The 16,341-nt window shown below is 40.9% G+C and overlaps 1 protein-coding gene across 3 annotated transcripts in view; it reads right to left on the reverse strand.

The window, feature by feature from the left end:
• Positions 1–4,647: 4,647 nt before the first annotated feature.
• The window catches only part of dachd (dachshund d), a 90,063-nt gene continuing 78,369 nt past the window's right edge, over positions 4,648–16,341 (reverse strand). For 2 of the 3 annotated variants that reach the window (XM_014337739.2, XM_014337738.2), the window contains exons 7-11: positions 13,055–13,200; positions 10,770–10,917; positions 9,942–10,085; positions 8,763–8,831; positions 4,648–4,711 (exon numbers count right to left, since the gene is read on the reverse strand). In XM_014337739.2, the coding sequence (XP_014193225.2) occupies positions 4,674–4,711; positions 8,763–8,831; positions 9,942–10,085; positions 10,770–10,917; positions 13,055–13,200 (545 nt within the window). In that variant the 3' untranslated portion in view covers positions 4,648–4,673. The remainder of the gene's footprint in view (positions 4,712–8,762; positions 8,832–9,941; positions 10,086–10,769; positions 10,918–13,054; positions 13,201–16,341) is intronic. The other variant, XM_042221831.1, reaches the window with a different exon arrangement.

Here is a 16,341-nt window from a genome sequence, read left to right on the forward strand (position 1 = left end):
CAAAATGTTAATTTAGGTAATGTGGCCTGGCCCTTGTCAGATAAAACTGTTTTGTAGTTTCACTAATGCATAATGGTCTATCTGATTAGGTGACATTAGTCCCATCTTTCAGATGATCAGCCTGCACCTTCCTAATGCCTCTCCACAGACTCCAGGTCACCACTGAGTTATCAAGAGACATGCAATATTACTGCCTTCACTAAATGGTCATCGCCTGGCTGGGATGATGAGCGAGGAATTAGTTGGGGTTAACTATGTAGTTGACACGACGTTGAAGCATAAATAAAGCTTCATTTCTCACTTGTGAAACTTTTCATCCTTTAAGTGCAAAAAAATCTGTCGCCGATCTTAAGCTAACCATGCAAGCACAAAACATCAACCAAGTCGCATTGTGACATTGGATGAACCAAAAGGATCATGCAAGAATAATCATGTGTTCATGATGTCTTCATGAGCGCATCGACACATCGAGCCAAGTAAGTAAAACACACAGCTCACAAGGCTTTCAGTGCTTTGAATATGCAATCAGCAGTGTGCTTTCCGCACTACGTTGAAGCAAAAAAAAAAGAAAAAAAGGCAACAGCACATCTATAATGCACATTTGGTATTTAAAGTCTTTGTGCCTCATGGTCATATTTGTACTGAATTGAATTTATTACAAAATGTGCAGTGATATGAAACATGTAGCTGCGGGGCCTTTTCTCTCACATGCAAGTGCAGGAAAATGCATCAGATAGAGAAATAAACAGAATATCTGAGTAATAGCTGAGAACAGCCCACATCTCAGAAGCTCACTGGAGGTGAGCAGAGTGAATCTTTCACTGCAGCGCAAAGAAGGAACCTTGGAGTCATTTGATGGATCAAGTGGACGTTATGCAAGTTTCTTTCAAACGATAGTGAACTTAAGTTTTTACTGAGTGGAGCGCTGACAGCCAGTGTGAGTCTGAACTCCACGAGAAGCATGGTTTCATGATTGATTGCCCACTGTGTGTCATATTGTTCTTTCAAGGTTGATTGAAACTTTAACCTCATTTTTAATAAAAAGAAGAAAAGCTTGAAATATTTTAGGCCTTGAATTTTTACAATGCAGCACTGAATTATGCAGCAATCAGTCAATTATTCATCTCTGTGGCTGTGTTATGGCCATGCTTTAAAAAGCATGCAAAATGGGAATGGGCCAAGCATGCTGTGTCAACACATTTCACTCAGAATTGCTTACTAGAGAAATTTGTCTTTCAATGTCGATTTTATATTTTTTATGTGCTTTAAGAGCTGTACCTGTTACAGTTACTTGAAAATAATCCCTGTGGATAGGTGTTGTGAATCAAAAACAAAAGCAATAAATCAAGAAAAGCTTGTACAAGCATTTACCTATTAATTGTTTTTATTCCGAACAAAAGTCCCATGGAATTTTTGTTCGTACAACTAAAAACTAAATGTAGTGCAGAATGCGTCAGGACATCCAGCTCCACATAAAAAAAAGAAATATTATCCAGGGTTGCTGCCTTCCTCTTGGTTTTTTTTAATTAAACAAGTCCCTTATTTAATGCTTTCCATTTTATATTTGTTCCTTCAAAATTAAAATCCTTCAGAATTACAGGAACCTGTATTTCCCTATCTGTAAATAAATAATCTGTTGTGACTAAGACCTATGTATTTTCTGTTATATTATATAAAAAGGGCATTTAAATAATATTTTCAATTTTGTTTTTGTTTCCTTAAAAAAAGTAGTCCATTCATGAGCTGTGTAAAACAACGGTCCCCTTTTAGTACAGTAGGAGTGTACACTGTGTGTGTGTGTGTGTGTGTGTTTGTGTATGCGCAGCTACTTTGTTTCTCCTTGCAAGTGCATGGTCATTAGGTTTATTTTTATATTTATTTTTAAGGACAGTGGAGAGCAGACAGGAAACAGCAAGCGGAGGATGGCATGCAGAAAACAGCCCAGTGCAGACTCAAGCCTGGCAGGCATCTGCGATGTTTCAGCATATGGATCACCTACTCAACCAGGTGAGCTATAATGGCAATACAGGTGAAGTGCTTCTGTTAAATAATTACAGGAACCTGTATTTCCTCTAATTTTCTTGTGAAAAATGATCAAATGAGTAACCGATTGTGACTAATGACTAAAACCTGCGTCGCAGCCTCACGATTTGACAGCTTTCAAAAACTTTTAATGAATTTGTGCTTACCTCAGCTAGTACTTTAAGTGTGCAAAGGAAATTATTCCACTGTGGACACGACTGCGTCAGAAAGCATGCACACAAGGAAAACATATTATGCTGCCGAAACGTTGCCAATATCACACTCACAAAACAAAAAGGCGGCACGACTATAACAGCTTTATGATTTCTCAACAGCTCAGCGAGACCCCAAGTGCTTTTTAATGCGGATATTACGGAGCATGGCCATTCATCGTGCAGGGCTGGTTAAAGGGAGTGTTTTTGTTTATCATTTTAGGGCAATATATTGTGAATTAGCATCATACACACGGAAGTACACATGAAGTAATTTATTTACAGTGAGCTTGGTCACACCCTCATTTGCGTCTTTTATCTAAGATCAGCCTATGCATTAAACACACACACACACAAGTCAAAGGGCACACTCGCACTTGCATCTGGAGTCAGTGAAAAGAAAGGAAATTGTACAGAAGTTATTCCCATCATCTGATTATACACATTTTTTTACTGCTTTAAAAAGCAAAGAACAATATGTTCATTCATTCTTAATACATAGAAAAGAGTTAAAAGTCTGAAGGCTGATTGTAAATGTCCCTAAAATGAACACAACTATATGACTTAGAACCTCAAAGAAAGCAGATGCCCCCATGTTTCCATAAAATCATGTTTGGGTATCGCAGTGGTAAAGATCTGTGTGTTTATGTTTCAGCAATATCAATGTGCAATCTGGAAATGTTACATCAGCGTATTGTGGGGCAACCGCTTCAAACACGTCAATGGCACAGAACTGTGTCACAAACATTGGGTTTATCATCAACATGTTAACTTTATTTGAATTTGAAATACAATGAAGAGATGATTCAAGAAGTTATATAAGTTATCAGTGACAACAGACCTAGACACTCCATTGAGAACAAAAAAGAACAAACATTGTGAACATGGGACACTCTCCCTCCTCCTCCTCCTTCTTCTTCTCCTGATTATAACGCAAAAGGTCTAAACTGTTTTGCAGTTAAAGGACTGACATCAGTTTATGTCTTCAGAATATACACAGGTGTTTCAGCACCAAAACTCCAAAAGTCTTTAGGGAAAGTAACAGTAAAATTATGAATTTTTTTTCCTTTTCTTATCGGGATATCTTGAAACACTATAAAAAAAACTAAAATAAAAAAAGTGTATTTGTATAGGTCAAACAGGGATTAGAGCAATGTAATCAAATAGCGTTTAGATTTGAAAGGTTGCATCATGACTGATTGTTTTTCAAGCTGACACAACAATAATTCATCTTTTTTCTTCTTCTTCTTTTTTTTTAAAAAACGCATCGAGAGGTGCTGATTTCTGAGTGTGCCTCATGACAAAAATGTACAGTAAATTCCAAGAAATATTACCTCTGTTACAAAGATTACAGTAGTATTGACAGCAAAAAAACCAAAACAAAAAAAACTTCATTTTTGAAAGTGAAACGTTTGTTAATTATGTTTTTAAAATCATCCGGGCTTGAGTGAGTCAACCCTAGTATTTGTTCAGCACAATATAGGATTTATTAAATATCATAATTCCAGGACAAACATTTACATGCCTGCATGCTTTCTCACCAAAATGGCAGCTATAGGAAAGGATGACGGCTCAGAGATAGAACGAAACAAAACGGAAAAAAAAGAACAAAAAAACAAAACAAAAACTGAAGGTTTATATAAATGGCGGTATTGTTTGCCTAATAGTTCTACTGCATACACAATACCTCTTAACATTATATACACATACCTTATCAATCCACTCGGGTTCGACTGGAGTGAGTTTTTCCTATCAGCATCATCGGATCTCGTATGTACAACAAATGTAAAAAGGAAACTTGATTGTATTATCATCTAATTTAGAAAACATGAAAATCAAACATCAGTCGTCTTCTTCTTCTTTTGATGAACACATGGATAAACTCACGTTTCCCCCCCCTCCCCCTTCCACCCCGCCCACACACAAAGGTTCATCTCGTTAGCTTCTCAAAATTCAATTTGAAATACAAAACAGAACTTCAGTCGGATTTCTTCTTCTTCTTTTTTTTTTTTTTTTGAAGCTTTCTCGCTGGCTGAGATACAGTATAAAAATCTTCAGTGCTGTGAATTTATGAGTTATTACCAACCATGTACCATGGGTACATTTTTACTGTGCTCAATATATATGTTTATCCTTCACGTTGGCCAAGCTGTTGTGTCAAAACCTGCTTCGTCAAACTATTTCATAGTTGGCCTCTGCGATGAAAAAAAGACTCCTTATTCTACATTCAAACTCAACCTTGTCCAGCACTGGGGTGAACACAGCATGTCCATTGAACTCCTACAAGCAGCTTGACTTCCTTCCACTACTAAATCTGCCTGGATAAGGGCTCTCGAAAGTCTTCGTGAGTTTTCTTTTCTTTCTTTCTCCCCACCCCGCCCCCTTTTTTCTCTCTCTCTCTTTTTTTTTTTTAAATTCCTCCAGCTCCTCGTGGCCTTATCAGTACATCACTGTGGTTTTCAAGAAAAGTCTTCCATCTGCAACAGAGAACACACAGAAGCCAAAGATTAGCCAACAGCTAACATCCCGCTGACGTAAAAAGCACTACTCAGGATGCGATTGTTGATGAAACCTAACTTTGAAATGTTGCCCTGTAGTCTTTCAATTTCAGCGGCACCGCTATGAATTCATAAACTGATTTGGGGATAAGATTAAGTTAGCAGCCATGACAAATATGATTAAATATCATGCAGACTTTTTACTTTATTACTTCCAACCACTACAAAAAACTTGGTGATATCAGAGGGAAAACACCAATACAAAGTGTGGCACACTACATCAGCATAGATATATAAACACAGAGCGTACATGCATATTTTAATGCCAACAGTGTTAAAGCAGTTATAACAATGACGCACGAGACTCATCACACATATTTAACACATCTAAACTGATATCCTTGTTGAACATAATCCTGCACTTACGACGTAAGGCGCTCGCTAAGTGACATTTCCTGCATGGGAATGGTGTTTATTAGAAATGGCAGACATTCCATTGCTACGTTATCTCCAGACACCTCCAACCTAACGAGCTTTGTCCATTTCAGGCAAACACTCTTGTCTGAGTGTTCGCCTGAGCGAGCAGCGCTGCTCCGACACTGAGCTGGTAAAAGCATCTGTTAGGCACAGCTCAGGAGCATGTTTGACGTTTATTACCTTCACATTTCCTCTGCCGGAGAGTGCCACGGTAATGCCTTTAAGAAGCACACCTCTCCATGGCAGTGCGCCTAAATAATTCAATGTTGAAGAGAAACGCGCACAAAGGCGTTTAGCGGCGCGCGTTGTCGGACATGACACAAGCCGTGCAGGACATCAGAGACGGCGCTTGACTACTATTCCGCCGAGCCGCAGAGGATGCACCTGATTACGATGTCTTGGAAACAGAAGAGACAGCATTCACCTCCGCTAATTAAAAACATCCTATTGCTGTTATTTTAACACACATTTTTGGGGTGCTTTATTATCATCTATATGCTCATTACATTATCAATATTTTATCAATTAGTCCTGCCCTCCCTTTTAGGCTGTGTTTTATGAATTGTGCACAGACGGGGGAGACAACAAAAGCTTGTTGTGTGTATGAGTGTGTGTGTGTATGTACTGTGTGTTTTTGGGGGGGGGGGGGGGGGAGGAGGATGAGGGGTGTACAAACACACAGGCTAATTACCCAGCACTGCTGTAGGTCTCAAAGGCATTGCACTCTGGCTGCCTCTATTCAAGCAACAACCACTGAGTTCTGTGTAAAAGTCATTACAGCATGAATGCAGCAGTAGCAAGAACAGAAAGCCAAAGATGGAGGGGGGTGGGGGTGTTTGAATTTGTGCGAGTGTGTGTGTGGGGGGGTGTGGGTTAGGTATGCACAACTCGACGCACACATGCACACAAGCCCACAACAGCAGATCAAGCATCACCTCGCAGTCTGTCTGCCTGCCTGCCCAGCTTCACAGTTGGAGCAATTTATAGGGGTGTTAATGAAAACAAAGAGAATGCGATTATTTGATAGAGGATGACATTTAATACACTGTCGAGAGGGGCTTAAACATCGCGGCGTTTTGCTCCTGACAGATGAAATGATCACGAAAGCAGGGGGGGGGGGGGAGTGGGAGGTGGGAACTCGACAAACAAATCTCCCCGATTCAAATACTTCCTGAAATCGGCGCTGATATTAGCGCAAATGTTGAAACATCTGCTTTACACACGCGACGGGGGGAAAAAAACCCCCCGAAAAACTGGCGACGTCTTGACACGTTGTTTTATGAAAGGCTGTCTCATTAAAATATGTTAAAACTTTTCGTATTTTTATATTCAAATCAAGATGAAAAGTTCATTAAAGAGAATAAATATTTCATTAGATGCTAAATAAAACAAAGGGAATTTTTGGCTTCTCTCAGCATAAAATTCCTTTGAAAGATTAATTAATACATGTAAATTATGCAAATTATGCCCATGCAAATATTTTATGAAGACAATTAAGGGATCCATTAATTACAGTCTTTTTTGCTTCAGTGACATTCATTCATTTAATTTTAATTTCACTTTAACTGTTTTGATGTTTAATCTTGCAACAAAGAACTTTATCTCCGCGCGCAGGGTCGTGTAAACTTGCCGAACACGTCGAGTGGGGAAGCGGCAGGGAACCAGAGAAGATACTGGGGGAAGATATTCGCGTGCGCACCGTTGCCAGGCAGTACTGGCGAGGTACAGTCCCAGTAGCTCGCCTGCCTGTGAAAAGAGCCACGCTCCCTCTTGGACCCGATTCAAAACACTGTAAAAGCAATTAATAAACACAGACTGTGTTAATATCGCAGAATTAGAGAAGTGTGACAAAAGACAAATAGAAATAATTAGTTCTCTAAAATTATGCCCTCATTATTTTTTTTTCCACCCCTCTCTCTCTCGCTCCCTCTCCCTCCCCGTTCGCCTCCCTGAGTTTGGAGTTGAGACTATACCCACACATTTCTCTCGGCTTTCATGCGAGTGATAGGCTTGTTTTTTTTCCCCCTTCTGCTTGTGTAATTTATCAACATCATTTTTTGCCATTTGAGGTTAATTATACGGCGAGGCTTGCAGAGTAGAGTAGAGGAGACATGGGTGGCAGACAAATGCTTCTCTAATTGAACAAAACACAAAGTGCAGCCTGTTATTCGGTTTCCGCCTTCATTCCACTCTTCGAGGCAATGATCAGAGTGATTGAGAGACCACAAAAATTATATGCTCTACGCTCCCATCATGGTGTTTCGAACCGGGATTAGACAAGGAAAAATAATCATTTCGACCCCGACTTTACATCGCAGCAGGACAATGGCTGCTGTCACTTTAAGTGCAAAAGCTTTAACACATTGAATCTGACACAATTACATCACAAAGAGGCAGGCTCTTGACGAAAGTGTGAAATATTAGAAATTAAAGGGGGCTAAATATACTAATTTGGTATGAAATAGAGAGCTATAATTGCGCTGTATCTGGAAGTTATCTTTTAAATGATGACATATGGATTTCCCTTTTTTTTTTCCTCTTTCTTTTTTTCGGGTGGGGTGGGTGGGGGCATCAAACTGTTTCAGATCCCCGCAGTGACTGAATGACATTTAATTAAGGAGAAGTCATTATTCCTCTTGCTACATTTCCTCTTATTTTTGCCCTTTCACAAAATATCAGTTCAAGTAGACTAATCATACATTAAAGAGTTAAAGGGACCTAACTTATTCACAAAACTGAACATTCCCCCACTTTTCACAGCAAATTACGTGCAGCATTTTCCTGGATAAATTGGGACCTCTCCCACTGATAAGGGCGGTTCTGAGCAGATGCAGCTGAGGCGTATTAAAGCATTACGTTCGAGTAATAATGAGGATATTCAACCTCTGTGAGGTGTCTTGTATCTGGGTAAACACAGATAGCAGACAGTCTACAGAGGTTATCGCTGGAGCGCCCTTCCCCAAACACATACTGCACCCCCAAGGCTAACAAACAAACAAACCATTAAAAATGTACAAGGCTTATTCATAAAATGGATTGATTTGCCCCGTTTATGACTATCAAAGGAGGGATTCCACTGCTTTTTGTGGTTTTATGACTCATTAATGCCGCCTGAGTTGTAAATAAACAACTTTTTTTTTAAAGTCTTTTTTTTTTCCACGACCTTACAGCTTAGCTTTTTCGCTATTTTCCAGCTCTATCCCACGCGAGTTTTACCTCTTTCCCTAAAAGCATCACACCCACTAAAAGTCAAGAGAAAGAACAATATTATTTCTACAGAAAACCAATGATCTTGACCTAGTGCTGTGGCCCAGATGGTGAGCTGTATGTCTGAACAGCAGGCACAGAAACACTAATGTTCATAAACTGAAGCAGCGTGGGCGTGTGTGTGTGTGTGTGTGTGTGTGTGTGTGTGTGTGTGTGTGTGTGTGTGTGTGTGTGTGTGCAAAGGAGGGTGAGAGTGAAAGGGAGTGGGGGGACAACAGAGGAAGAGAGCAAAAGTGAGAGCCAGAGAAAGAGAGGGAGATTTATTGTCTCATCTGAGCCCCTGTACCTTGTATTGTCCTTTCAGCATCTGTTCTCCCACTGCTGCGGTCACTCTCCATCTCAGGGGTCAGAGAGTCTGAGAGAAGAGAGGGATCACCGCCGTTAAACATCCCTGACATCCACCTATCACAATGCCACTTTCACAGCATCATTCATTCAAAACAAGAGACTAAGATGTCAATCTCTATCTAAGCCGCATGTGCGTCCCGTTTCTCGCTTTAATTACCAACAGTGTTTGGGAGGGTGGGAGAGAAAGAAAGAAATCCTTGATTTAACGCTTTGAAATAACAATCTTTTAAACTAAAAACCCCAGCGTGGCTTGATGAAATAAAGCTAGCAAAGCAACGTTACACCTGCACCTAATATGAACAGTCGTGTTTTGATTTTTTTTTTCTAATTGCCTTAATAACTCCATACTGCGCACCGCTAGTGGCAGACCAGTGAACTAATGATAAAAGAATGCCACTTTGATACGGCTGAGCTTGTGCATTAATGACTGACGCATTGAAGTGAACGTTTCTTTTACAAATGGAACTGGGCTTCTGCCAGCTTAGAGCTGTCAGATAAACACAGTGATCAATAATTGAGGAAATGTACTTGTACCTCAAAGGTGCTGGAAAGGTGTGCTTGTCTGTGTGCTTACACCGGGATACATCCCTGTGTAGAGTACTCGTTAGAGCTGAAAACGTCAGCCAATCGGCTTGCAGATAGAGAGCAAAATAAATCATTTGGAACTATTTTGTTCATCAATTAATGCTGATGTTGTCTGTTCCAGCCTTCTAAACGCGTATCATAGTCAATGTAATGTATTTTGCCTCTGACAGAACAAAGGTAATCATGTAAAGATATGTCACCATGGATATTTTAGACATGTTAAATGACTAATCAATTAATCAAGAGGTAGATTAAATGATAATTGAAATGACTGGGTGCTGTAATAGTAGTAGAAGGACATAATGAGAACAGAAAGCAAATGTATAAGTTGACTGTGGGAAAGTTGCAGTTGAAATGAGATAGCAACTAAAAAATATTTGATGTGGATTAATAATAGATCATTTTTGTTTTGTTTTATCACTTTTCCTCAGGAAGAATTCCAGCATTTGATTTCTTTTCCTTATTTGTCCCTCTAAATTCCACACTTAAGTAGTCATGTACAGCAACACTGTCTCACTGTGGAGTGTCTGACCGTTGAGTGAGCGCATGCTGTCAGAGGGCGAGGGCTGCTTCAGGGTCTGCTCGGCCTGCTCTCTCCTTTTGGATTCATACTCCAGAGCTTCTTGGAGTTTCCTCTTGGCCTTCTTCTCCTTCTTCAGACGCTTCTGAATGATGGCTAAGACGAGGAAAAGACCACAGTGGGAAAATAAAATGAGCTCTGGGGCAAATTAGCGGAGCCTTATTTTCAAATGAAATGTGATTATCACCATACTCTAGCAGAAAGATGCTAATCTTTTTTTTTTAGTCAGTGTAGCACACTATTATGGAAAAGGGAAACTCAATTAATCCTAAATATTTTATTATATATAAAGATATTTCCTTAAAGAAGAGATTCTGAGTAAATACTCACTGTGACTTAGTAAACTGCTAGAGGGAATTAAAGCTAATTGAAAAATTTATTGGGATATTTTTCATGAGTTTCTCTCATTAAACATAAACGATACAGTTAGCATATGACTGTGATGCATTTTACATGAGACTGAGAGTAAATCTGTATCGAGTGTGTATTTCCAATTATGTTAACAGACTAAGAGGGGGAAAACCAGAGCTATGCTATCACATTATGTGCAGCCACAGAAGCACACAGAAGCTTATGTCTGCTTTAATCAGAGGCATTAAACATACATGGAGAATTGCTTATATACATTCAGGAGCGATCATATCTACATGAGCACAGGCCTGTGAAGTCTGAACATGAGAACACTGTACACAGTTGTGCACAAGCCCACCCACCTGCTCTCACTCTCTCTTACACACACACACACACGGCTGACAGTGCCAGGCAGTCGTCAGGCAGTACCTCTGTTCTTCTGCTCCATGGCGAGCTGCTTCTCCAGAGTCTCCCTGAGCTCCCTCTCTCTGAACAGCTCCATTTTCAGCTCTGTCTTCTCCAGCTGCACCTGCTTCTCCTGAGCCCGCGCATTGTCAATTGCCACTTTGAGCAGGCCCTGCACACACGCACACACATACAGAAACACACACCAATGAATATATACACAGCGAGATATACAGCAAAAAAGGGATGAGTGGGGGGGGCAGAGAGAGAATGATGTGGTCTATTTAAGAGCTTCAAGATGAAGTGACAGCAAACCACACTGAAAGTATGTCACAGCAGCTCTTTGTACTGCCCACAGCGCTGAAGCAGAACACAGGGCCAAAAGCTGACTGCTTCTACACGTTTCCTTTCAGTCAGACTGTCACCTGAACTAGCCTCTTACCCATGACGGTGCCTTTTAGTGCAACCTTTTGCTCCACAGCTCTGGATACAGATCTACAAGAGTTTGGGGTAGTTATTTTCTTTCTTCTTCTTCTTTTTTTTGTTTGTTTTTTTTTTAGATACAGAATACTGATGTGAGTGCTGCATATGTCTGACCCCTTTTGGTCAAAACTGTGAAATACAACTGTTGACAGCTTTAACAAGTTAGAGCTAAAGGAAGCAAACGGTGAAGAAAAGGGAAGTTTGTCAGAAAAAGAAGAAAAACAGGAAACACTTGAGATGAATTTGGTTAAGTAGAGGTTAAACGATTACTATGGACAACACCAGCTTACTCTCTCTCTGCTGTAACTTTACAGACTTAGCACAGCACAGCGGGGGTTCATAATACGAACAAAAATGACAAGCAACTCATCATATACTCCTGACTGTCCTGAATTACATGTTGCACAGTTCTGTGCACGTATAGAAGTGGCACTTTCATCACAATTAGTCCCCATCCACATGCAATTATATCCAATGCACTGGGCTATAGCGTACTAATTGTTGATTCCTCTAACCCCAATTTATTCTAAGTTGCTTTATCTTAATTTTCTGCTTGGTTTCATTTTGTTGATTTGTATATAAATATTCAATGCGAAGATCATTATCAAAGATGACTTAGAGGAGTGTTGGGAGCTCGCAGTGGGTTTACTTGTGCCTTTCTAATTACCACGCAGAGCCAAAAGAGAAGCAGGACTCTGGTGCCAACGGTACAAGTGCAACGAGAAGGGCAGCAGCGTACACACATCATTACACTCAGACAGAAGGCAAATACATTCATCTTTCTGACTGAGGGTGTTTGAGTTGCAGCTTAAATGGAGTTCTGAGCAGATAGTGCTTACGGTCTGCAAACTGTCCATTCAAATCTTGTCATGAAGTTTTCTCGGACAAAGAAATTAGCTCTTACTCTGTAACACTGACTTCTAGCATCAGAAGCCTTAATATTGCAAGAAACTTAAACAGTAGAACATACTGACAGAGATTTTATGAAGAGCTTTAAAGGTACAATAAGAAATGTTTTGAGGTTATTTATGTACATCGCCTTTCTGCCTGTAGCTAGACCTGCCACGTACATAGTACACTTTATAAGTTACTTTTAATTTAAAGATGACAAATTGCTCTTTCAAACTTTATATGACCAGTTAACATTTTTACATTTGTATTTGCATCATTTCTTTTTTAATTTGTTCTCACTTCTTCACATCTTCACTTCATAATCATTCTTCGCCTCATCTCCTGAACTGTGAAATGTGCTTATTTATTCCTAATATTGTTGCACTTATCACTGTCCTGAGACCCTCCTGTCTCCGGACACCTGACAACAAGCCGGCTAAACAACAACAGCAGGTTATAAGCTAACACTGTGGTACGGCGGTCACTGTAGCTAGGATTATGAACTTGAATTGGGAGGGATAAAACAATATTCAGTTGACTGCAATCTGCTGACATCTAGTGGTGACATTTTACGCACTGTACCTTTAAAAATCTATAAGAATTTCACATCCTTAATATGCTTGTCCCAGGCACATAGCTCTAGCTGTGAACATAGAAGCTCCACCCACCTACTGTTCAGTTTGCAAGGGCCAGCCAATCAGAAAAACTTTCTTAAAGGCAGTGAGGGGGTGAACTGTGGAATTCAACTAAGGCCCGCGACGAGATACAGTAAGTAAGGCTTAAAAAAAACCTATAAATCCCGCAAAGCTGATCTAGTAGGGTGCAGCTGGAAACCTTTCCAGGCTTTTTTAAGTCTGACCACGTAGAGGCCCTCATATCTGAGGTCAAAGGTTCAACGCAAAGTTTACTACAAGAACACGAGTGAGCAACAATACCTGTATGTTGGTAAGGAGAGTCTCTATTGATGACAGGCCGTCTGGGAAGAGAAAAGGTGAAGGGAATCCCGGAGGCAGGGTCTGTCCAGCCAGTGACAACCGCTCGTAGCTATCTCTTGCTGTTGGGGTGCACATTGGGTTGTCCTCTGCAAAGAAAAACAGTAACAACAAAGACTGATTGATGATTCCTAAAACTAAAAGTTGCTCCACTTGAAAGTAAGTGGCCATATATGTAAGCAGCTTTTTTGTTGGTAAGCTAATACATATTGATCCTGAATCAAGTTGACCAGCAGCAATGGCTGGGCCTGTATTGATCTCTAGGAGCCAATCCCAGCTATCCTTTCCACTCAGAAATATAGTGGGCAGATTGCTCCCTTGGACATTCCTTCATATTTTTTTGCCTCTTCTCTCAGCCTGAATGGTGGAGTTGAACAATATCAACCAGGACATAAATCCAGCTTCCCCCATTTAAGAGATGTCATGTGGACTCCAAAAAATCAGAAGCAGGCCAGCAGTTTGACCCCAGCGGCTTGGGCTTCCTTTATGTATGCACGCATGGGTGACTGTCAAACTTAAGATGACATCATCCTCCATTCATCACCGGCAGAAGGGTAGGGCCCTGCCATCTGCTGTCCAGCCTCTCCACCGGGCCTCAGAGGAGGAAGGAGGAGCTTTAGAGGGAGGGGAGAGAAAGCAGGAGGCAGAGCGGCAGAAACACGTACAGCCTGGTCAAACTAAAACAGTATGTCAGACTGTGCCGTTTGCTGCCCCATCAGATCTGACACATGTTTTTGCCCAGTGAGCTTTTTATCAAGCCAGGAATTTCTAAGTGTTACCATCTTGCAGAGAGACACTTTATTAAACACATCCAAGTCTAAAAAGGTCTCCACAGGAAGCCTGCGCCATCAGCTGTTTAATTGTTAATTTAATGAAAGGGGGGAAAAGTTTTATTTGTAATGTGGAACCCTGGCTGTGTTGTGCACAGCACCTCTCTGCTCTCATCCAGTATTCATATCTGTTTATGTGGCAGGCTGAATCTTGAACAAACAGCGAGCGGAGCTGAACAGCCCTGCCTCTCCCTCCCATCAATATTCACCAACGCCAGCCAAGTGCTGGGAACAGCTGGTCTTACATTAATTAGTTTAAAGTATTTATTTCACCCATCCTCAGAGCAGATTGAGCAAAAACATTGGAGATTATTTCAAGCATCTGCAAATGCCCTGGAAACATCTCACCGCCAAAAGTCGAGTGTTAGGATTCACAGTTTAGGTTTGTAATTTGGAGATCTTTTTTTCCCCTTCTCCCCCCTTCTCTTCCTGAGTGGGGAAGATGGTGAAATATGCACCGCTGGTCCGTGGAGAGAGTAAACAACCTTTCTCCTTTTTCAGATGGAGTTCACTCCTGTTGATTAATTAGAATGGATGGTTGCCTAATGGATTAAAATTTGTTTATAATTTGACTTCATAAAAATAATGAATTGCCTACTTTTAAGAAGCCACTCCTGCGGTAATTTATTTTGTTTGGTGCAATCCTGTCTGCATTCCGAGGTGGGCGTCTGGGTTGAGATATAAAATGCACCCTCCCTTATACAGTGGCACGACATGAAAGTCCCATTTTATCTCAATAAAGTAACTAATCAAAGATCAAAAGCATTACAGTTGGCTCCAGCTCAGGTTGATATAGATGTATTGCGTGCATTATATGCATGCATCACCCACCTCCAATAAAATCTCCATAACAACTAGAGACGTTAGTAGACCTCGGGGAAAGGTCTGCTGTTGTAGCTTTGTAATTGATTTGTACTGTAGGCACTTTGTCCCTTATTTAGTGTTGGCATTAATCATAAATCATTGCTTTAACAAACTCCGGCTTCCCACTCAGCAGGCCTCCCCTCCAACACAATGTTGGATCACAGAGAATATTTGATGGCTTTGTTGCAGGGGAAACAACCTGTCATGCTCTGGGAAAAGCAAACAGCGTGTTTTGTTCGACAGACTCAAACTACCGTACAGCACCTCTTGTCAAATAACATTTCCACCAGGAGCTGCACATAAATAGTGGCATTTTCACACAAAAAAAAAAAAAAAAAAAAAAGGTGGGGGATTTGGGGGATCTAATAAGTGGCTAATTTCATCAATATAATCAAAAGTGGCTTAATGAAACTCAAATGTAAATTCCAATGAACACGATGTAAATCCGCTGGTTTCCTCTGCTTCCAGTGTTAAAGCGCCCCCAACTCCACCACCCACCCACCCACCCACCCACCCAACATTTCTCTCTGTGCCTGGCTGCAAATGCTGGCACGTGTTTGCATGTTTATTTCTCACCATCGCTCCAGAATCATTGACTTCAACTTAATTACAGCGACAGGCGTTGGAGTGATGGGGGCCGGTGGAATGGAGTACTCTGTTTCCAGGTGATATTTCTGCACTAGCAAGGCTGCCAACAGCAGCTGTGACAGCCTCTTGTGCTTACCGTACGGTAAAGGTACAGTTAAGGCCCCCCGACTATGAAATACTGTGTGGAAAAACACTCGCAGGTCACCCCTGTCACAAATAACATTTCATGCACAACTGTTTCGGTGGATAATAGGAGCCACAAATAAAAATGGGACGCTGTAAATACAATGCATTCTGAATGAAATGCCATAATTTAAAACAACGTGTCCCCCCCACCACCGCCGCTGCCACCCTCCTCCCCTCTCCATCCTCCTCCTCCACCCTGTTCTCAATAGCTGCAGAGGGAGTCCTTGACAGTGTGCTAGCAATGATGAATCACCTATCCAGTTAATTTTCTCACTCCTCATGTGTTGTGCTGCTAAAACAGGGGCCCAGGAATTGACTTGACAAACTATGAATGTAAAAAATATCACTTGGAGGGATCTGGGCTTATCTCCAATTTACATGTTATTAGATTTGTGTTGCAAGCAGCACTTGGACCTCGCAAAACTGAAGCAAAAAAGATGGGGCACATGATAACCAGAGATAAAACATGTCTAAAACTCACTTGAAAGCCTTTGAAACATTTGATGGAAAGTCGCAGGGAGTGGAGGGAAGCAGAGGAAACTGGCCTGATTTAAAATGTGACAGACACACATTGCAATCTGTGGTAAATCTAGAAGAAACCTTGGGAAATTTAGCTGCAATCTCTGGATAAATAGCTGTAATTGACCTTGGGAGTTGAAAATGTGCCATATGTTTCTGGTTCCTGTGTTTGAAACTGGGTCCCTCAGGACATTTCAGCTGAGTACTCACACGAAGGCAAGCGTGAGCAGGAGGAGAGGAAGA

Source organism: Haplochromis burtoni, unplaced genomic scaffold, assembly GCF_018398535.1.
Source record: "Haplochromis burtoni strain Fernald_Lab_line unplaced genomic scaffold, NCSU_Asbu1 Contig_75, whole genome shotgun sequence".
Taxonomy (NCBI): Eukaryota; Metazoa; Chordata; class Actinopteri; order Cichliformes; family Cichlidae; genus Haplochromis; species Haplochromis burtoni.